Source organism: Lycium ferocissimum, chromosome 2, assembly GCF_029784015.1.
Source record: "Lycium ferocissimum isolate CSIRO_LF1 chromosome 2, AGI_CSIRO_Lferr_CH_V1, whole genome shotgun sequence".
NCBI lineage: Eukaryota > Viridiplantae > Streptophyta > Magnoliopsida > Solanales > Solanaceae > Lycium > Lycium ferocissimum.
Window position 1 is genome coordinate 23587617 of NC_081343.1, and position 22267 is coordinate 23609883.

General features: G+C 38.1%; 1 protein-coding gene across 2 annotated transcripts; it reads left to right on the plus strand.

The window, feature by feature from the left end:
* Window positions 1–1377: 1377 nt before the first annotated feature.
* Window positions 1378–22038, plus strand: LOC132034206 (pterin-4-alpha-carbinolamine dehydratase 2, mitochondrial). Of its 2 annotated transcripts, XM_059424493.1 has the most exons (8): window positions 1378–1509; window positions 1587–1642; window positions 2921–3024; window positions 14560–14645; window positions 14710–14833; window positions 16828–16896; window positions 17312–17508; window positions 21884–22038. In XM_059424493.1, the coding sequence occupies exons 1-7, from the start codon at window positions 1480–1482 to the stop codon at window positions 17416–17418; spliced, it is 576 nt and encodes a 191-aa protein (XP_059280476.1). In that variant the 5' UTR covers window positions 1378–1479; the 3' UTR covers window positions 17419–17508; window positions 21884–22038. The 2 variants fall into 2 exon arrangements, with proteins under 2 accessions (XP_059280476.1, XP_059280482.1); XM_059424499.1 differs by lacking the exon at window positions 2921–3024 and having other exon boundaries at window positions 1487–1642.
* The last annotated feature ends 229 nt before the right edge of the window (window positions 22039–22267 follow it).

Sequence of the window (22267 nt, forward strand, 5' to 3'; positions counted from 1 at the left end):
TTATTGGCAAAGGCATAAAAAAGTGGAAATACATGCAATTAAACTCAGATACAATTGTTCACACTGGGGTATTCGAAGTTGTCAATTTAATACTCCACAGATACTTCAAAACTAGTCTCTAAAAAATCTAATGAGTTTATACTCCGACAAATTTTGAAGTAAGGGGCATTTGTAGATAATGAAATTTTATTGAATTTAAATCTGTAAGAAATTCGGATTCTAATAAATTCAAGATATATTAGTCCAAATAAATGTTACGGGTTAATATAATTGGGTTAATTATTTAAGTCCAATAATACGGACTTAATTAAAGATCCGATTTCTATTGGGCTAGTCCATTAATTTGGGCTATAAATAATGAGCCCACTTTGCTAAGCCCAAAATGTCATCTTCCTAGAGGGCACTTTAGTGCCACGTGTCAAATGAAGTGGCATGCCAAGTCAAACAAAGAAGCCTATAGGGTGCGAGACACGTGTCAAAATGATGCAGCATGTCTAGTCAAATCAAAGGCTAATGAAGATGTGCCACGTGTACAAGTGACATGTTCCGACCAATCAAATATCGCCATATCAACTGAAATCTGATTGGTCGAAAGAAGCCTGTCCTTATCACAACTCCTCCATCCTACAACTATAAATAGGGGTCTCATAATTCAGAAAAAAGATAGAAATTCTAACAAGAAGCCAGGAAGAGCTCGTGGATCAAACGCCGCAGATTTCTCTACAAGCTGAAAGCATTCAAGCACTCAAGCATTTCTCTAGAAGTTTTATAGATCTAGACGAAGATTCAAGACCAAGCTCAAAAGCCCTTGAATTCAAGTCCAAGTCAAAATCAAATCCATCAAGTTCAAGATCAAGCTCAAAAGCCCTTGAATTTATTGTTGAAAAGACGAATCAGAAGAATCATAGAGATTGTAACACTCATATTCTGAAATCAAATACAATAATTGTTGCGATATTTTTCTGTCTTGATTATTATTTTTTCGATGCGAATTTTATTGTCTACACCCACACCAAGAGATCTGGGGCAAATTCAAAATCAATTATATATAGTCATATATGCTCAGACCCACAAGGAGGGATCAGTGGAAAAAGTAAAAGCAATTATATATAGTCATATATGCTCTTAAGACCCATTAAAAAATCAAAGCATCTTCCTGTAGCGGTGCAACTCTTCGGCAAGTTGCGTCTATTTGTAGAGGTGGGAAAAAAAGTCTATTTGTAGTGCGTGTTTTTTAATATAAATTAAATTAGATATTTAAGTAATTAAAAAAGAACATTTATGTAATTTAATTTTTAAATTAAAAAATTTATGCTTTTAATATAATATAGATAATATAGATGATTCTTAAGACCCGAGCACCCGGCAAGTTTACTAGTTTAAAAAATACACTCGACGAAATTTCTTTCCAGCACGGGCTATCCCACTAGTAGCGGTTATAACCTGAGCTCGGGTTTCCCAGTTGAGCAGGACGTGTCGATGATTCGGACGCTTCAATCTCGTCTCTCAGTAACTCTCTCTCTCTGTCTCTCCGCACTTCAACTTATGCATACGATTACTTACTATTAAGGTGTGATTGTTTTCAGTTTCTTCGGATATCCTTCACATCACTCTCCCGTAGCTTCTCCACATACCATGGACGGTAATTACTCTAAATCATTTCTTTTATTTTGCTTCTTTCTTTTACTCATTTTGTATATGTTTGTGTCCATATGTTACTCAATTTATCCCAAGCTTTATAAATTGTTTGTGTGGGTAATCAATTTGTATTACGGGTCTTTAGAATAATTGAATCACGGGCTCTGTCTTTCTTTATTGACTCTGTTCAATTAATTTCTGATTTTGATTGCTCATACTATATGTTAGGTTTAAAATTGAGAAACCGCGCATTGCCAGTCATGTCTTTTACAAGATTTCCGGTTCTTATGGGGTTAAGTGTTGGTTTCCTTAAGCTTGAATAAGTTTTCTTCTATGTCTCTCCTCTATCGAAAGATACTTCAAGTTCTTAAAGAAAGATCAATAAGTGATACGAGCTTCTTGTGGCCTTTCAATTCAGACAACTCCTCTAGACTCCTCTTACGTTTATGTCAACTCCTCTATGAGAGTCTTTCTATGACTTCATCACCTACTTGTATATATGTTTCCTAATTTCTGTGAAATTCCTTATGATATTTTACAGGTTTAAGTCTAGACATCGACTAAGTTCAAGTTCCTTTTAAAAGGTCCACAAGATGTTCCTAAAATGTTTTCTTACTTATGTTAAAAGTTTTACAGATGATGTTACGTATATTTTAGGCTATTGAGCCACAAATTATGATTTGAAAAAGGGCTAACAAGCCGACTATTGCGATTTTATAAAAGAGACCAATTATATGATGCTTTATAGATTTACAGAAAGGGCCATAGTGCCACAAATTTACTATCTAAAATACACTTATTAACTCGGTCCACATTTTTTATTGATCTTCTATGTTTATCACTATCTAATTAATGGCATTGCCTGATTTGAGTTTGATTGTAGACTTTATCCCATTGAACGAGAAACATGTACTGTTAGTAATCTCATGTAAACAAAAGGCCGGAATTTATAGGTTTTTGAGTGGAGAGTAGGAGATAAAATTGGTTAGAAAAGTCAAGTTTGTGACAAACTGCTCAATTTATGGTAGGAATGATTTGCTCAGGTCCATAATATGTGTTATTAAAATTCCTTACATTATGCTACATCACTTCTGTCCCTATTCCATGAAAGGCCGCGTGAAGATCTTCCATTTTTCTTTTTTCACTATAGTTCCAATATGAATTATTACCTTTCTCTTGCCCTCGTTATAGTTCTATACATGCTCCCTCTCTCCCAATCCACACCACTGCACCCAATTTGAGAGAGAATTATTCCTGTGCATAATTTTATATACATATACAGCTCAAATACGAATGTAGCTGGAACTGGGATAGTGTGCAGTCATCTTGCAGTGTCAGCAAATACTAACACTCATAACGGGCTTAGGACTGTGTGTTCAGCCGCAGGTGTGTCATTGGATCTCATCAGCAACTTTTTTGTACCTTTCCTAGTGAAATCTGTGAAGTTCAATTAGGGTTCATTTTAACAATGCAGTATAGACAATTGTCAAGCGCACAAATCATGGCCATTAAAACAATAGAGGAAACAAGTTTTGGGTCAAAGGTTGAAGGTCATCACATATAAATGAACAATGATAGAGCAATATGAACAGGCTTAAAAGGAAAGGAGGGTATTGTCCATTCATTAAACATTATTATAAAAATCTAAGTAAAATGCGTGCTTGTGCGTTTTAAGATGATAGATACACTAGAAACACTTTTAACAGGTTAGGATATTAGGTTTAGCTTTTAGTTTCTGTGTTGTACTTAATTTCACTGCAGTACACTTAAGATGCATTACACTTTTAATGTGTGTGCATTACACTTCAAATCTATCAGCAGATAATGTAAACCTTACCAAGTCTGAGAATCTATACTGCTCTACAACTTTCTGGATGACCTAATAATTGTTAACACTTCTAATAACTTGTCATTTATCTATAATTGTCCAACATCGGTGCTGCTATCTCCCCAGAAATGCACTGGGTTAGAGATGGAAGCAGGACGGGCGAGTAAAGTCTTTCCCTGCCTTGCTCCATTTATGTTTTCCCCATTTAGACCTGGCTTTGCCCTGCCTTTCTTATATCTCTATTTACATTTTTCTTAATTTCTGTTATCAAAAATTAGATCTTTCTTTCCTTTTATCCCTTTGACATCATCCTCAATCTCTCTTATTTTCTAATTTATTAGTTTTCAATTATTTTGTGATCGTTCTTTTGTAATATTAACTACTCAATGTAAACAAACTGTAGTCCTTTTTTCCCTCTTAGTGGACTAACCCATGTTCCTTTTCGTGTTGTTGGAATTAATTTTGCAACTTAAAAAATCAGGGGACATGGACTACTTTACAGTAAATACTCTTTTAAAGAGTACGTCCCTTGCATTTCCATTAAATTAATGCACAAAAAATTCTTCACTTTATAGATACCCATCTCATTTGCAGTAAAATATTTTGCAATAGCTGACCTCAGAGCTTTGGTCAGAGCGTTGTGATATGTAGGTTAGGTGCACATCACAGGTTTGAGATCTACCTCAGACAGAAGCCTGGTATTTAAGTGGAGAAGGATTGACGGGGGATCTATCACCCACTGAGTTTCAAACCGTGCGCCAAGAGTTTGGGGATTTCTTGATTAGAAAAAAACTATTCTGCAGCAGCTTCATGTTAAAGTCAATATCCTGAAAAAGAACCTCTTTGTAATCTAACAGTGTTTGCCTGGACATATGAACACCATTTTGTACGATTTCATTGATCATGCAATTAGAATTTAGAATATACGTTGTAAACAATTTTAAGAAATAAATGGAAATAAAAACATCTAAGCTGTTTTGGCAAATATAGACACCTTTCGCCTCGGAGGTTTCCTGAAAAAGCACCACCTACAATCAGTGTGAATAAAAGCCATTTGGCTTTGTCACTTGAAGCCATAAAGCGATGCAAAGTGAGGGATCATCGCTTCGTGGATGAAACCATTGTGCTCAAAAAAAGTGTGTGCTTCAAACAATGATCTACAAAATAACCCCAATGAGAAGCTAAGTTACTCGGACTCGGGTGCGGGTGTCCGATACGGGTGCGGATCTAGATGTCGGATCCTTCATGATCTAAATTTTAAGATTCGGGGATACGGATCCAAATATCGATAAGGGTGCGGGGATTCGGTTAAAAAAATTCAACTATCAAAAAATCGAGTTATAAAACCTAAATTATGGAATATTATGTGGAAAACTTGAGAGAAAAATATCGGCAAAGGGTCATATATACCCCTGTACTATCCCGAAATAGTTGTGTGTATCCCCCGTTTGCTTTTTCGATGATATATACCTCCGCCGTTAGCGTTTTGGTCATATATATCCCCGCGTCTAACAGTTCCGTTTAACAGGGACACGTGGCACTATCTCACGGCTCCAACCATTTTTTTTATTTAATCTAATTTATCATTAAAAAAACACAAAACAAAATAAAAAATTGAAAATTAGAAAGTCTAATCTCCGGCGAAGCTCCACCACCGGCATCCGACGACTGCAACGGTATATTCATGGATCCAAAATTAAACTCACTTTGAAATCTGCCCATAAGGTTCATGAACTCTACAATTAGATTCTTGCATACGAAAATAATGGCTTAAAAAAAATTCAAAATGGTGAAAAATTTGTTGGAATAAATTGTGTATTGATAATTGAATCTAAAAACTGTAATTAAAGCTTGTCTTGAGAAGCTGGAACGTGAAGAAAAAACAGAAACTCCATGGACAGCCATTAATGAAACTTGAAGCTTCAAGTTCAAGTTTTGGGTTTCTTCAAACGAGCTTTGTTTCGAGTGAATGTTATTGAAAAAGATCGGTTAAATCTTGAAGAGTTGATATTTGAAATTTGGGATAATTTGGTGAAGCATTCGGTGGGTTTTTGGGTGAATTTCAGTTGCAAATTAGTTGGAGAAGAAGAAGAAACCCCACATTTTGAATTTCAGAAATAATAGCCCCTTTCTGGTTTAAAATAATTTTTTAATGATAAATTAGATTAAATAAAAAAGAAAATGGTTGGAGCTATTGAGATCGTGCCACGTGTCCTTGTTAAACGGAGCCGTTAGATGCGGGGGTATATATGACCAAAACGCTAACGGCAGGGGTATATATCATCGAAAAAGCAAACGGGGGATACGCGCAACTATTTGGGGATAGTACAGGGGTATATATGACCCTTTGCCGAAAAAATATTGATCAAGAGGAGGAATCCCTGAAGGAGATAAAAGGAAACAGAGTGACATAGAAATTTTTATATACAAGGTATTCCATTTTCTTCAATTTCACCTTAACTTTAGTTTTGACTAAAGAAATCACTGAATTTGTCCAGAATTTCTACGTCGATTTTGGTAAAAGTCTACAAAATCGGTTGACCAGATCGGGTACGGATCCCACACCCCACACCCAAACCCCTGTCGTGTCGACACGGGTACGGCATCGAAAGTGAAGTGGATCTCATCTTTGAGGAATCAGAGTAATATGGACAATATTGTATATATTTTTTTTTTTTTTGAAAATGTAGACAATATTGTATATTTGATGATGAAGTTAATCATTTTAGTCGCAATCTGATTATTAAGATGCTTAATTCATATAGATTTTGTAATTTTTAAATTTTTCGTAAAATGTGCACTTAACCTCACAGGAGCATGCATTTCAGTTTATGCTTTTGCTTCAAGCTGCTTCGACTTTGATTTCTTTTTTTTTTTTTTTTTTTTCATTTTCAGAAACATTGTGTAGAGCTTTCTAAAGGTTTACCCTTTTGGAATCCATTTAAGCATTACCCACATACAAGGCATGGTTATAACTTTTCAAAAATAACAATTGCACCTCAATTGCAAGCAAGTTGGCATTGGCTATATGAGTTCTCTCTATCCATCCATATAAACCCCTCTCCAATATTATAAAAAAATAGTTTTTTCTAGCACTAGAAGTTTCCTACATTTTCTACTCGAATATAAATCTTTAACAAGACAGACTAATAACAGACATTGGACTCTGTGAAATGGAAGAGAAAATGAGAGGAACTCAACTTGATTATTCCCTCAAGCTATTGTGTTTAAATAGCTAAGTTTACATGTCCTAAAAAGGAAAAGAAATCAATTCCAATCAATTCCTAATTACATAATATTCTTCACAGATTCTAACACTCCCCCTCAAGCTGGTGCATACAAATTATATGTACCAAGCTTGCTACATAAGTAATTCGTTCCAGGACCGGCTAGGGACTTGATGACTATGTCTGCAAGCTGATCATTTGACTGCATGGATCTCGTGACGATGTCTCCTGAGAGTACCTTCTCTTTGACAAAATGACAATCGATCTCTATGCGTTTGGTCCTCTCGTGAAACACTGGATTCGATGCAATGTGAAGTGAAGCTTCATCATCGCACACAAGTTTCATTACTTTAATCTCTCTAAATTTCAACTCCTTCAGTACTTGATTGATCCATATGAGTTCACATGCCGCTACTGCCATAGCCCGGTTTTCTGCTTCTGCACTAGACCTAGCAACCACATGTTGTTTTTTACTTTTCCAAGACACCAAATTTTCCCCAACTAAAACAAAATATCCAGAAATGGATCGTCTATCAGAGGGTGACCCTGCGTAGTCTGCATCGCATCCGAATAGCCAACAATTTTCTCATGTCCTCGATCTTCATAGAGTGGTCCTTTTCCTGGAGCAGATTTTATGTATCGAAGGATGTGAATAACTGCATTCCAATGACTGTCACAGGGAGAATTTAAGAACTGACTTACAACACTAATCGGGAAGGTAATATCAGGTCGAGTCACTATGAGATAATTCAACTTTCCTACCAGCCTTCTATATCTTCCAGGATCGCTAAGAGGCTCCCCCTGACCTGGTAGGAGCTTAACATTTGGATCCATTGGAGAATCAATAGGCTTACAATTTGTCATCCCTGTTTCCTCAAGAATATCAAGTGCATACTTCCTCTGTGAAATGACAATTCTTGTTTAGGATTGAGCAACCTCAATGCCCAAGAAGTACCTCAATCGACCAAGATCCTTAGTCTGAAAGTGCTGAAAAAGGTGATGTTTCAGTTTGGTAATTCCCTCATCATCATTCTTAAATATTCATTCCCGTACTGAGGTCCTGTATGACAAAGAAGTCACTAAAGAATGAGATGAAACAATTTAAAGCCTTAGCCAAACGACTGATTGACAGAAGACTGAAGGGACAACCAGGGACAAAAAGAACATTATTCAAGGTCAAAGAAGGTAAAGGATTGGCTTGACCGACTCCAGTTGCCATGGTCTGAGAACCATTAGCTAAGGTAACACTAGGAAGGGACCGAGAAAAAGTAATATTAGACAATAAGGATTTGTTACCAGAAATGTGGTAAGAAGTGCCTGAGTCCATGACCCAAGGGCCAAGTCTGGTGGACTGTGAGATACAAGCAACATGATTACCAGTCTGAGCAACAGAAGCTATTGATGGAGATGATGCCTGTTTACTCGCCTAATATTGAAGATAGTCATTGTATTCTGCCTCAGGTAAAGAGAACAATTGATTGGTCGGATTACAAGTGGATTCAGTCTGAGCAACATGAGCATTCTTTGGATTACCATGGAGGGCACGACACACATCTTGAGTATGGCCCCATTTGTTACAATACCCACACCTTGACTGAGACTTGCCAGAGCGGCCTCTATGTCGATTTCCGGTCTGAGATGCTAGAATGGAAGAGTTTGCAGGTGTCCCCGGACTGGACAACTAAACGACATAGGTGGTGCATACAGTCGTAATAATCGAGCGAACAGGTCATCCATAGCAGGAACAGTGGGACTAGCCAAAATTTGATCACGCACAGAGTCAAGATCAGATGGAAGTCCAACAAGTGTGACAACCAAAAACATCTTCTGACATTGCTCCAATTGTTTTTCAACACTTGGAGTAGCGGGCATCAACTCATTAAATTCTTCCATAACCGCTTGAACCTGTCCAAGATAGGTAGACATATCCGAATCCTGCTTTTTAAGGTTATTCAAGCGAGAAACCACATTATAAAAACGGGAGATGTTGGGCTTTTTGCCAAACTAAGAAGCAAGTTTGGAACGGTTGGAACAATGGCATCAACTTTGAGTCAATAGATTTCGACAAAAGACCACAACTGAGCATCAATCATTTCCCATTCACCCCTATCTTTTTCAGTAATATCCTTAGCTTGTTTAACCAAGTGGTCCTAAACACCTTGTCCCTTGCACCATAACTGAACAGAGGAAGACCAAGATAAGTAGTTTGCACTACTAATCAAGGGTTCAGTGGTGATGGAATGGTTCGGATTGCTGGAAACCATAGATTTAGAAAAAATATCTGATCTGAGTGACATTTTTCTCAAATAATAGTCGAGATAACTTCGAATCAATTTTAAGTTACAGTTACCGGAGAAGCAAATTACTGGAAAATTGACTGTCTCGCCGGAAAACACACTGACTTGCCGGAAAAGTAGATCTAGTCGTCGAAAAATGCTTGGACACCGGAAGAAAGTATATGGGTAGGGTCGGAATGATGGGGCGACCCTACTGAAAAAAAAGCTACCGGAAAAGTGGTTGGAAAATGACTCACGCGCCGGCGCGTGAACAGATCTGGTTAGCGCGTGGTGGTGCGTCAGACGTCAGAAGGCGACGGAGCTTGCTGGGGTTGGCTCGCGCTGATCTTCCGCTTTTCGTGGTGGTGTTGGTTTGGTCACAACACCTACGAAAACGAAGAATCTTGTCGGACAGCCAAGAAAGGTTGCCGGAAAATTTTTCTGAGTTTTAAATTTTCTCTTCCTATGTCTTTTGCCTCAACCAGGCTCTGATACCCTGTGAAATGGAAGAGAAAATGAGAGGAACTCAGCTTGATTATTCCCTAAAGCTATTGGGTTTAAATAGCTAAGTTTACATGTCCTAAAAAGGAAAGGAAATCAATACAAATCAATTACTAATTACATAATATTCTATGCTAATTACATAATATTCTATCTACTGTATTACATATATGCTAGAATCTTCACAGATTCTAATAGACTCTAAAAACGAATTGACATGACTAAACCTTAATACTAAGTAAATAGTATCGCATGTATAGGTCTTTTTCTTCCATTATGCACTATCTTCCTCTAGGTCTGAGACTGTAGATCTCAAGACAACTTCTTCCTATATGATTGTCACGCCCGATTTTTGGTGGAGTCGTGGTCGACACTTGGGTGCCTTAACTTGACCGAGAGAACCTTCTTCATTGTTCTGTTCTATTATGAATCTAGTATGTTATGCACATCGACATTTGTTAAAAAGGCACAATACCTATTGTCGAAAACATTATTCAAATAATATTCTAAAATCAAATCATTCTTCGATAAAATATCTGAAAGCTGGAGAATTAGAAATGCAAAGTGAAATCCAATACTCAACTTTACTATGTCTATGAAGCCTCTAACAGAATAAAGGGATGGATTTAATCTTACCCTTATAAAAAAAAAGGAATAAAGGGATGGATTACTTCGGCCAAGGGTTCCTAGGTGAATCCTCAAAACAAATAAAAGAATAATTAAATGAGTGACTGAAACTAATGAAACTCCACAAACCAAAAGCGGAGCTCACCAAATAACGGCTGGCGTGAGGGAATTAGGAATGATCTAGCTTGTAGCCTTCTCATCTGCATAACTTGCGCTTACATCAACATAATCCTTGATGGAAATCTAATGATTTCGAGATGAATTCTTGTTATTACTAGTGTCGTCAAAGGCGCGCTTAAAGCGCGCTAAGGCCTTGAAGCGAGGCGCAAAACATGTTTAGCGCTTCAGCTCGCTTTATGGGCGCTTCAGTGTCATCATCAAAGTTCTAAGACATTCTTTTTATTGCCAATGAGTGTAATCCTGAAGATGAGACACTAAACAATTGATACTTCACTGTATCATTTTATTTTTCAATTTCTTTGTCCATTTATTTGTTATTCGTGTTTGTGATTATTAATCTTGGACTACACATACATCTTTATATTTTTTTTCCATTTGCTCCTTTTTTCATTAAAGCTCACACTTTATTGCGCTTTGTGCTTAAAGCCTCAGAGGACCTTAGAGCTTTTTTTTGCGCTTTTCGCTATTGATAACACTGGTTATTACGAGCGATTAGAAGTAATGATTTAACGTAAAGTATGTTAGGATCTTACCTCGTGTGATAGATTATTTCTCTTGGTTGGGAATCTCCCCAAAAAATCGAACCATAGCCTTATTGTTCTTGTTTAGGATAAAAAAATCCCGTTTTTGCACTTATATATAGGTCTGGCGGTCATGCCATGGCATGAACTTAGCGCAGGGTTCTGAAGTTGGTAATGCTAGAGCATGAACTTAGCATGAGGTTCTGGACCTTCCATGGTAAGGCATGAACTTGGCATGCAACTCTAAATTATGTCTTTAGAGTAACGCAATGGCATGAACTTAGCATAACTCCTCCTTCAAGACACACATCTTCATGATTCCAAGCATACCATCTCTATCTTGTGGCATTTGCCGACACCTTAATCCATTTATTACAGCCGTAGTTAGTCCAAATGAATATTTAAGAATTCAGAGGCTTTACGCATTGCCATCCCTATTCTTGTTCTATTTCCTTTTTTTTTTTTTTTTTTTTTGATTGAGAGACTCGTAACATGAGATATAACTTGTATGACTCGAAAGTACTCCCGACAAGGGACAAACATGAGCCATGAAGCATGCGGATCAGAATTGCATCATGAAGGATAGGCATAAACCTTTATAGCTACTAAGAGTAGAACATTAGTATGAATATCGTTCGTTTACGTTTGTTCATTAGGATCATGCCAAAAGAATGAAAGCAGGTGCCTTAAATATCTTTGCAATCTTCTCTCCAATCGTTAACCAAGCTCAATATGATGTTCTTACGTCTACAATGGGTAAAACGACTTTGTCGTCATCATATAAGCGTCGTAACTCTCATATTTCGACAACATTATACTACAAGAAAACGGACAGCACCTCCCTGTTTATACCACATCCCATAAGTTACTGAAAGTCACCAAACAGCCCAAACAACAACAATACAATTCACAATAAGCTTTCCGATTACTTCAACAACCATTTTGAGTGGCAAGCTCGATTTACGATTAACAAAATATAATTTGAATCCATTTCCTTTTCCATGAATCTGCCTACAACGTCTATAACATCATAAGAATAAGGGAAAAGGGTCAAAAATACCCCTCTACTTTGGAAAAAGGGCTAAAAATATTATTTTCAGCCCAAACATCATAAGAATAAGGGAAAAGGGTCAAAAATACCCTCTACTTTGGAAAAAGGGCTAAAAATATCCTCCGAACTTATTTTGGGTCAAAAATACCCCTCCCATCCTTAAAGTTTTCAAATATACCCCTGTCTTGACGGAAATTATCCCCCAAAATAATCCGAAATCATTTTCTAAACCCGCTCCATCATTTAAACCCGACCTAACTAAATAATAACCCATAAGATCCTCTTATTCCCCCAATACGTAGGTTTGAAGTTTGAGGGAATTGGGGGAATAAGGGGATCTTATGGGTTATCATTTAGTTGGGTCGGGTTTAAATGATGGAGCGGGTTTAGAAAATGATTGAGGGAATTGGGGGAATAAGGGGATCTTATGGGTTATTATTTAGTTGGGTCGGGTTTAAATGATGGAGCGGGTTTAGAAAATGATTTCGGGTTATTTTGGGGGATAATTTCCATCAAGACAGGGGTATATTTGAAAACTTTAAGGCTGGGAGGGGTATTTTTGACCCAAAATAAGTTCGGAGGATATTTTAGCCCTTTTTCCAAAGTAGAGGGGTATTTTTGACCCTTTTCCCTAAGAATAATCTTCAAAAACAGTACACACGCCTAGCACCTTAACCTTTATCGTCAATCTCTTGTTTTCCATGTTTTCTTCTTCAGTTAACTTAATTAACACATAGATAAGCATAACAACAACAGCCATAACATAATCAAATTATTTCTCATAATTTCCAGCCACAACAAACCATATATATAGCCTCAACACAGACCACAAAAAGATAAACAATTCCTTATGCCATGTCAATTACTATCCTGTAGATTTTCACTCATACAATTTAACCAACACATGATTAACCTTAAGCACAACCAATAACATGATTTACTTACCTTAAGCAGTAGATACAACTTGAAATCCTAGCTGGTGCAGCTCACAACAACCCTCAATCACACCACAACACTATAGGAGTGTTATTCTCTTCTTGAATCAACTTTTGGTGTTCAAGTTGGGTGTAAACCCTTGTATTTCGCCTTGAAACTCTTATGAACTGTTGAGAGAGCTTAGGAGAGTATTAGGATCGAGTTTGGTCGAGAAATGACCAAAGAAAAGTCCCCAAATGTCTTTTAAAAGAAGCTAAGATACCGAGCGAACTAAGATACCACGAGAAATAACGACAGCAGAATTAGCCCTATAAAGTAAAACGACGGCTGATGAGGATTCTTCACACGACGACTATGTGAAATCCGATATATGGGTACTATGCTTGTGTAACCTCGTGAGGCTTGTAGGTTGTTATGGACTGTTGCAAGTTTGGATAGTATCCATTTTGCAGGGAAACTATGCCAAAATTCTTATAAAAATCCTTAATGAGTTAGTCTCCCCGGAGACTTTTACATTCGAGGGCGAATGTTCTTAGGGGGGAGGATGTTACAACCCACATTTTCGTATTAGAATACGTCTTAAGAAATTGATGTGGAGCGGTTGACGACGTGGTCTTAATGGAAGGTATTTAAGTGTTAAAATAGTGTTAAGGAATTATTGTGAGGGTTGGAGGTTAAACGAATCGAAGATGTTATAACCCATATTTTCGGGGTAAAATTAGGAGTGCTTAATAGGCTGAGGAGTTCGTGTTTTAAGGTGTTTGAATTGTTTAATGGTCATATGTTAAGTTTTGAAGTCAAGCGAGTTGTAAAACAAAAGTCGGCAAAAGTTGTTGCAAGTAACGTTCATAAATTAACTGAAATTAGGGTCTGATGTCACAGAGCTTTTCCCAATGTACTTGGAGTTACGGGGTGATCCACCAACCAAATTGAAGATCTACGAGTCTAGTTTCCAACACATTAAACCGTTCGTTGATACGACGTCGGAATAAAGAGATGTTTGCGTTTTCGCGAGACTGCGCAGGCAGCCCCGTTGGAACCCACTTGAGTCGGCCACCGACTTAGCTTCTTTTAAAAGACGTTTGGGGGGCTTTTCTTTGGTCATTTCTCGACCAAAATCGATCCTAATACTCTCCTAAGCTCTCTCAATAGTTCATAAGAGTTTCAAGGCGAAATACAAGGGTTTACACCCAACTTTAACACCAAAAGTTGATTCAAGAAGAGAATAACACTCCTATAGTGTTGTGATGTGATTGAGGGTTGTTGTGAGATGCACCAGCTGGGATTTCAAGTTGTATCTACTGCCTAAGGTAAGTAAATCATGTTATTGGTTGTGCTTAAGGTTAATCATGTGTTGGTTGAATTGTTTGAGTGAAAATCTTCAAGATAGTTATTGACATGGCATAAAGGAATTGTTATCTTTTTGTGGGCTGTGTTGAGGCTATGTATATGGTTTGTTGTGGCTGGAATTTATGAGAAATAATTTGATTATGTTATGGCTGCTGTTGTTAAGCTTATCTATGTGTTAATTAAGTTGATTGAAGAAAACATGGAAAACAAGAGATTGACGATAAAGGTTAAGGTGCTAGGCGTGTGGACGGTTTTTTTTTTCTTTTTTTTTTTTTTGGTGGGGGGGGGGGGGGGGGGGGTGGCGGTGGAAGAGGAGGAGTTTTCTCAGCTTAATGAGTCTGTAGAATAGAAATGATCGCGGCAGTGACTGTTATTTTACCTGTCCATTTGAGATTATTTTTGATAAGTTGAATGCTCAATTCAGATTTGTCAACTAAGAAGTGTGTACCATGCAACACAAAGGATTTGAGGCCTATGACTGAAGAAGCTGCCAATCAGTTGATGCCACAGGTTTGCAATTTAACGTGTTTTCATGTAGACAGTCCGTTAAATTTACTAACACTGCTTTGTGCAGGTTTCGGGGTGGGGTCTGGTGAATGATGGTGGCACACTGAAGCTGCATAGGTCCTGGAAAGTCAAGACTTTCACCAGAGGATTGGAGTTCTTTCAAGAGGTAGCGAATGTTGCAGAAGCTGAAGGTATATGCACAAGTGTTTACCCTTCTTATGGGTTATTTTATGTATGTCGTGACCCTTGGGTTTACCTTTTGTTAAATTTGTTTTAAAATTTTCTTTTGTGCATAATTTATTGTTTGTACATGTCTTTCTTTTACTTTTGACAGCCACTTGCCTTCCTTGTAAAATTCTGAGTCTTCATAGTCTATCTTAGCATTTATTAGTAGAGTTACTGCCTCATAACAAATTGAGTGATAAAAAAGGAAAGAGTTGGCTTTTATCTTCTGACACACATTGCCAGTTCCATAAATCTCTGGATATCTTTACAAGTACGAAACTTCAGTATCTTCCTTACGAATTAGTGAATTAGACAGGATTTCTTTGTCTGATATAAGAACTGGTGGGTCGATTTTCATAAATTTCGTCATAGATGTGAAGTACTTGGTACACATAAAAGTCCGGAGAGTAAAACATATGCAGGGTTGTTTGTCTGCTTGGCAGGTCAAGAATGGGCTAATTCATAGATCTTTGGCTTGATCACCAGGGAATAGACTTTACAAATTCTGCTTCTTCCCAGCTCAAGACTTGGGTTTGCTACTTAAGCCTCTAATAACCCAGTTATCATGAAGCATTAAATGCCTCTTGGGCCTAAATCTGCCAGCACATAACATTTCAACATAAGAAATGGGCATCTTTCCACGTTGACATAACACCAGCTGTTTGGTTTTCGTCATCTTCACTTTATTGAGAATAGCACTTGTGAATGACGAAGGCATAAAGGATTCTCGTTACCAAGTGCATCAACCACCCTTGAAGTATCTGGTCTTACTACTACTTCAATTACCCTGCAGTATCCTTCCCATATGTGAAAAAGCAGCAGCCTAGTAATCTTTCAAAGCCCAAAGTAACTCCACATACCGCAGCACTGCCAGGCAATCTCTAGAAAGAACCTTGGTAGCTTAACTTTGCAGTGTTAATAACTTATTGCGCCTCAATGATCTCGTTTAGGATAGTTGATTGGTGCATAAGCACATATTACCTGTAATATATTGGTTTCAATAGTTAACGTTGTTTACTGAAAATTAAAGGTGCTGATAATGGTATAGCAGCTAAAAGAAGATCATGGATATACTTTTGAATAGACAAATAGGGATGGCAATGGGGCGAGTGCGGTGCTGGTTTTGTCTCAACCCGCCCCGCCCCGCATAGCATTTTCACCCGCGTCCACCCGCCCCGCTAATTTTCTCTTATCTTTCACAAAAGTTGCACTCAAATATAAATTTACAATATTTTTTTGGTTCTTCCAAACTATAGTATAATGGTGAGCTCTTTTTATGTTTTAACTTGTATTGATTCTCAAAATTCGGATCATTCCTTTCTATTTCTAATGGGTGTTCTTCTTTATGTTCTTCTCATTTTGTTAATTTTTAGCATCTTCTTGATCTTGCAATGTCCCAAATCTTTTTTCAGTCTCTGTTTCAAATGTTGAATATGTACAAATAGCATTTGTTTCAGTGAAGTTTTAATTAGTTGGTCTTTTATCAATGCTAAAACTGAAAATCCATGCTAAAACTGTATTTGGGGCTACTAAACTTATGATTTAGAATTTGAAACACTTGATTAAATGCCATCTCACTGTATTCTTGAAAGCATTAAGACAATATTCTTTTCTCACACCACAACCATTGCAAAGTTAAGCACATAAATAACTTGCAACTATAAGATATATGAATTCTACATAGATATTTCCACTAAGACAAAGGTCAGCACGAAGCTGTTTTCCTTTTCACTCTAGTGCTAAGTTGTGGAATGAGGCTATTGAAATGAGTCTGGATTTATATCTGGGAGTTCAAAGTATCTTCTATGTAGAATGCAATAATTCTGGCCTGTCATCCCAGTTAAACTTGCAGCTTCATTTCACCTTTTAGTTAGCTTTGTCAATGTTCTTACACCCATCATTCTCATTACATAGTTGGATGGCGATTTTTTCAGTAATAAGTTTGTTTATGTTTATGCAGGTCATCATCCGGATCTTCATCTTGTTGGGTGGAATAATGTGAAAATTGATATATGGACGCATTCTGTGGGTAGGAATTGTCATTTGATCAATTCTCACTCTATTTATTTTCCTCCTCAGTATGTATAAGCTCAAGTTTATGTTCAGTCCCTAGCTTGTTAACTTTTAAGATATGCATATTACTGAACTAAGTATATACTGCTCATGCATTCATGAAGGCCTTTTGCTGTTTTGTATCGCCAACTCTTTAGAACTGACATGCAGAGAGGAGGATAACTTAGCTTTGAACTAGCTTCGGGCTGCATACATCATATGAGTTACAGGCTTTACGTGATTCCATGGGCAGTGTAAATCTGCCTTAGATGATTAAATGTGTATTAAAATAAATAGATTTTTTTGGTGAATTTGCTGTTTGAAAATGTAGAAAAGTTGCCTTTCATGGAAAGCTTAAATGAAACTTGAAATGTTTAATTATTCTCTTGCAGGTGGGCTCACAGAAAATGATTTCATACTTGCTGCCAAAATTAATGGGCTTGATGTGCAGCACCTTCTCAGCAAGAAAATTAGCAGACCAGCACAAAGCGGCGCTTAATCTTCCAAGTTTAGGGTTTTATTCTGATGTTAGTTTCTGTCATACTAGGTATCATGGACGTTTGAGCCAAACCTTTGTTATCAAAGAATTGAAATTCTAGAGACGTTTGCAAACACATCTTTGCCACTGCTATCATGCCCCAAGAGGTCAATCAAACATTTTTGTGTCTTATCCCTAAGGTTAAAACTCCCACAACAATCCACCAATTTCGTCCTATCGGGTTATGTAATACTATTTATAAGCTAGTCACGAAAACTATTGTCCGTCGTCTCAAGCCTTACCTACAAAAAGTCATTAGTCCAAACCAATCAAGTTTCCTTCAAGGACGACGAGCAGTGGATAATGCCATCATTGTCCAAGAACTCCTCTCTAGTTTCCGTAGTAAACATGGAAAAATAGGCAGCATGCTTGTTAAACTAGATTTGGAGAAAACTTTTGATCGATTAGAATGGTCCTTCATTAGACGAGCCCTTATTTACTTCCATCTTCCAAATCATCTGATTAAATTAATCATGTCCTGTGTTTCCACATCTTCCATCTCTATACTCATCAATGGAACAAGGACTGATTTTTTTCATCCTACACGAGGGATTCGTCAGGGAGAGCCCTTATCCCCGTATCTATTTATAAATGTGTATGGAACTATTTTCACAAATTATCCACCTTCGTGTACAGGCAAAGGAATGGTTTCCCCTTAAAGTTAGGACGGAGAGGACCACCTATATCACATCTGCTCTATGCAGATGATATAATCCTACTTTCTTGTCCAACAATCTAGTTGCCATGCCATTATAGATACCCTCACCATGTTTTCTAGTGCTTCTGGACAAAAAAATAATTTTGACAAATCCAGAATATTTTTCTCCAATAACTGCTCCTCACAGGACAAAGCCTTTATCACTCAGTCTCTTAAGATGAAGGAAGCCACTACAATTGGAAAATATCTAGGTTTTCCTTTAACCTCCAAGCGTTACCAACGTAGTGATTTTCAATTCCTTATCGATAATTTTAAAACCCGATTGGCAGGCTGGAAAACTAAATTTCTCAATCTTGCGGGTAGAGTTACCTTGATAAGATCCACCCTTAACAGTTTTGTAAATCATGTCATGCAGTTCACTCTACTTCCCACGAATGTTATCAAAACACTTGAACAATTTCAACGCAACTTCCTATGGTGCACTAACCAACAATATCGCAAGCTGCATCTTGTTAAGTGGAATACTATTACCACTCATAGAGCTGTGGTGGGTTAGGCATCCAATCTCTCACTTTTAAGAACCAGGCCCTCATTGCCAACCTTGCTTGGCGGCTTGTACAAAATCCATCCACTCTTTGGGCAACAATTCTCGCTAATCATTACATTCCTGACAATGCTAGACCCAAAAAGATAGTCACAACCCTGTGGAAGACTATTCTCAAAGGATGGCTAACTTGCCAAAGAGGAATGCAATGGAAAGTCGGTGATGGACATGATATAAACTTTTGGGAGGACTCCTGGATTGCTCCTAATTATACCCTCCGTCAACAGTTAATAGGTCCTCTACCTAGACATGAAGATTCTAAATCAGTGGCCAATTATATTATCCGATCCCACTGGAATCTTGATCCTCTACCCTTTTCTCTACCTGACTCCATACACCATCGGATTGTTTCTCATCATATCCCTACCTATCCCAATTGTAAAGACATTCAAATATGGGGCCTTACTTCTAGTGGACTCTTTAGTACAAAATCACTATAAGTTTTTAGATCAAACATCCACCAACTGGACATCTCATTCCTTCAACTGGATTTGGAAACTTCCTATTCCTCCAAAACTTCAACATTTTATATGGCTAGCTTGCCCCCAACGTCTCCCCACCGCAGCCTATCTTACTCACCTTAAGATAGCCACATCTGCTGAATGTTTCCAATGCAACAACACTGCAGAAACTATATCCCATATCCTACTATATTGTCCCAAGGCTGTCCACTTCTGGACACATTTTCGGTTGCATCAGATCATTCAATCTATAACCACTCATGATATTGCACCTCTCATATGGATACCGCAGCTCATTCATGCCATTCCCGCTGATACATTTCCACACATCACTCCAGCCATATTGATTTGTTTCGGTTTTTGGGCATTGTGGAATAATCGTAATGACAACTTTTTCAATCATACTCATAAATTGCCTAATCCTCAATTGACCGTCACCAAGATCCTAGAATACTGTACCTTAGGTCAAAACAATACCCCCAAAACACCTCCTACACCTCTATGGCTTAAATGGCTTCCACCAATATCTAACACTTTTAAATTGAATACGGACGGTGCTTGTATTAGGGCTACTGGACGAGGAGGGCTGGGGGGAGTTATTCGTGATTCCACTGGCCAATGGGTTCTTGGTTACTTGGGTTCTCTTACCAGTACCGATAGCGTCACTTCGGAGCTACTCGCTCTCTACCATGGGCTTAAATTAGCACTATTACACAGTTTTCAACCCATTGTCATTGAGATAGATGCTCAAGAGGTACTTCGTCTCTTGCATTATCCTAACTCACATTTTACGTGATTGCAGGTGGCTCCTCCAACAGCTGGATGATCCAGCAGTAGTGCACTCGTACAGGGAGACCAACGGCGTTGCTGATGTGCTTGCAAAACCTGCTTCGAGTGGCGATTTTTTGACTGAAATCTCTGTTTTGGAAGAACCGCCCCATTTTGTCACAAGTATACTCGCAGCTGATCAACGAGGAGAAGCGAAACAGCGATTAGTACCAGCTGGAAATACAACTAGTCATAGTATAGCACCTAGTTCTAGTCATAGTGTAGCACTTCGTTTTAATGTAGTTTCTTATTCACCACTTTCTCATCATTTGTGTACTACTGAACCACTGGATTCAGACGGGCCACTGGCCAACTATCCCTGTACTAATATTTAGTTAACGGAAAAGCCGCCAAAATACCTCGAACTATCAAAAATGGTAAATACGCTAAATACCCTCCATCCACCTTTCAAATTTCAAATACCCTTACCATCCACCTATTGGGTCTAAAATACCCTTATTCCTAACAGAATATTCTCATTAGACACGTGGCATTTTTCTATTGGTTGGCTTATAAAATTAATTAAACTAATTGACCAGGTAACCCAAGTGCCCCCCACCCCCTGACCCCCCTCCCACCCCGTGAATTTTTTTTTTTTTTTTGAAAAAAAAGTTGACTTGTTTTTTGCACCCCACCCCGCACCCTACCCCTCCCCCGCCCCCCCCCCCCCCCCCCCCCCGACGCAAAAAAATTAATATTTTTGAAAAAAAAAGTTTTGACGTTTTTTTTGGGTTTTTTTTAGCGGGAGGGGAGGGAGGCGTAGGGTGGGGGGGTTGGGGGGGGGGGGGTGCGGGGTGAAAAAAAAAGTCAACTTTTTTTTTTCGGGAGGGGAGGGCGTAGGGTGCGGGGTTTGAGGGGGTGCAAAAAACCCCAAAAAAAAAAACGTCAAAACTTTTTTTTTTTCAAAAATATTAATTTTTTTTACGTCGGGGGGGAGGGGTAGGGGTGCGGGGGAGGTGTAGGGTGCGGGTGGGGTGCGAAAAAAAAAATTGTAGTCTACACTTGTGCCTTTTAGATTTTTGGTTGAAAATATACCATGTTTTTTAGGGTGAGATATATTTTTTTTTTTTTGGTAACTCAATTACATTATACATTTTAATTTATCAAGACATTTTACGGTACTTGTCCTTTTTACTAGGAAGTTGAGAAGCGTAACAATATTTTTTTTTTTTGCACCCCACCCCGCACCCTACATCTCCCCCCCCCACCCCCGACGCAAAAAAAATTAATATTTTTGAAAAACAAAGTTTTGACGTTTTTTTTGGGTTTTTTGCACCCCCCCCGGTCAAACCCCACACCCTACGCCCCCCCTCCCCTTCCAGCTGAAAAAAAAAAGTTGACTTTTTTTCCACCCCGCACCCTACGCCCCTGTCCCCTCCCAGCTAAAAAAACCCAAAAAAAAACGTCAAAACTTTTTTTTTTTCAAAAATATTTTTTTTTTTGCATTGGGGGGGGGGGGGGGGGGTAGGGGGGGGGATGGTAGGGCGCAGGTGGGGTGCAAAAAAAAGTCAACTTTTTTTTTCAAAAAAAATATTTTTTTCACGGGGGGGGGGGGGGGGGGGGGTCGGTGGGGGTGGGGGGCACTATCTGGTCAATATTGCAAAAATTAATTAGTTTAATTAATTTTATAAGCCAACCAATAGAAAAATGACACGTGTTTAATGAAAAGATTCTCGTTAGTGATAAGGGTATTTTAGACCCAATGGTGATAAGGAGTATTTTAGACCCAATAGGTGGATGATAAGGGTATTTGAAATTTGAAAGGTGGATGGAGGGTATTTTTGCACCATTTTCAATAGTTTGAGGGTATTTTTGGCCCTTTTCCGTTTAGTTAATATTACGTTTATCTTTCCTGACCAAAAAAAAAAAAAAAAAGAAATTCTAGAGACCTCGTCTTTCCAAGGGACATTTTGTTCATACTATAAGCTACCCAATTAAGGCTATCCCATTTCTTTGTCGACATGGTGGTATATTTATACGGTGCTTCTGGTCTTTTGAAAAGGAAAGAACGAATTTATGTTTGCTGTTCAGTAGCTTCTCTCCGCCTCTCACGACCATTGAACAAAAATTGACCAACAGTCTCTCAGGTTGTGCAAACCCAAAGTTGCGGCATAGTGGTCGTTCAAATGCCACTGAAAAAATTGTTGGGTGATCTCATTTCCTCTATTTAAGCCTTGGTAAACAGAGTTACCTGTTACACCCCGAAAAATTTCGTGCTACCAAGATTGTAGACGGCTTGGTATGAGCTCAGAGGAGAGT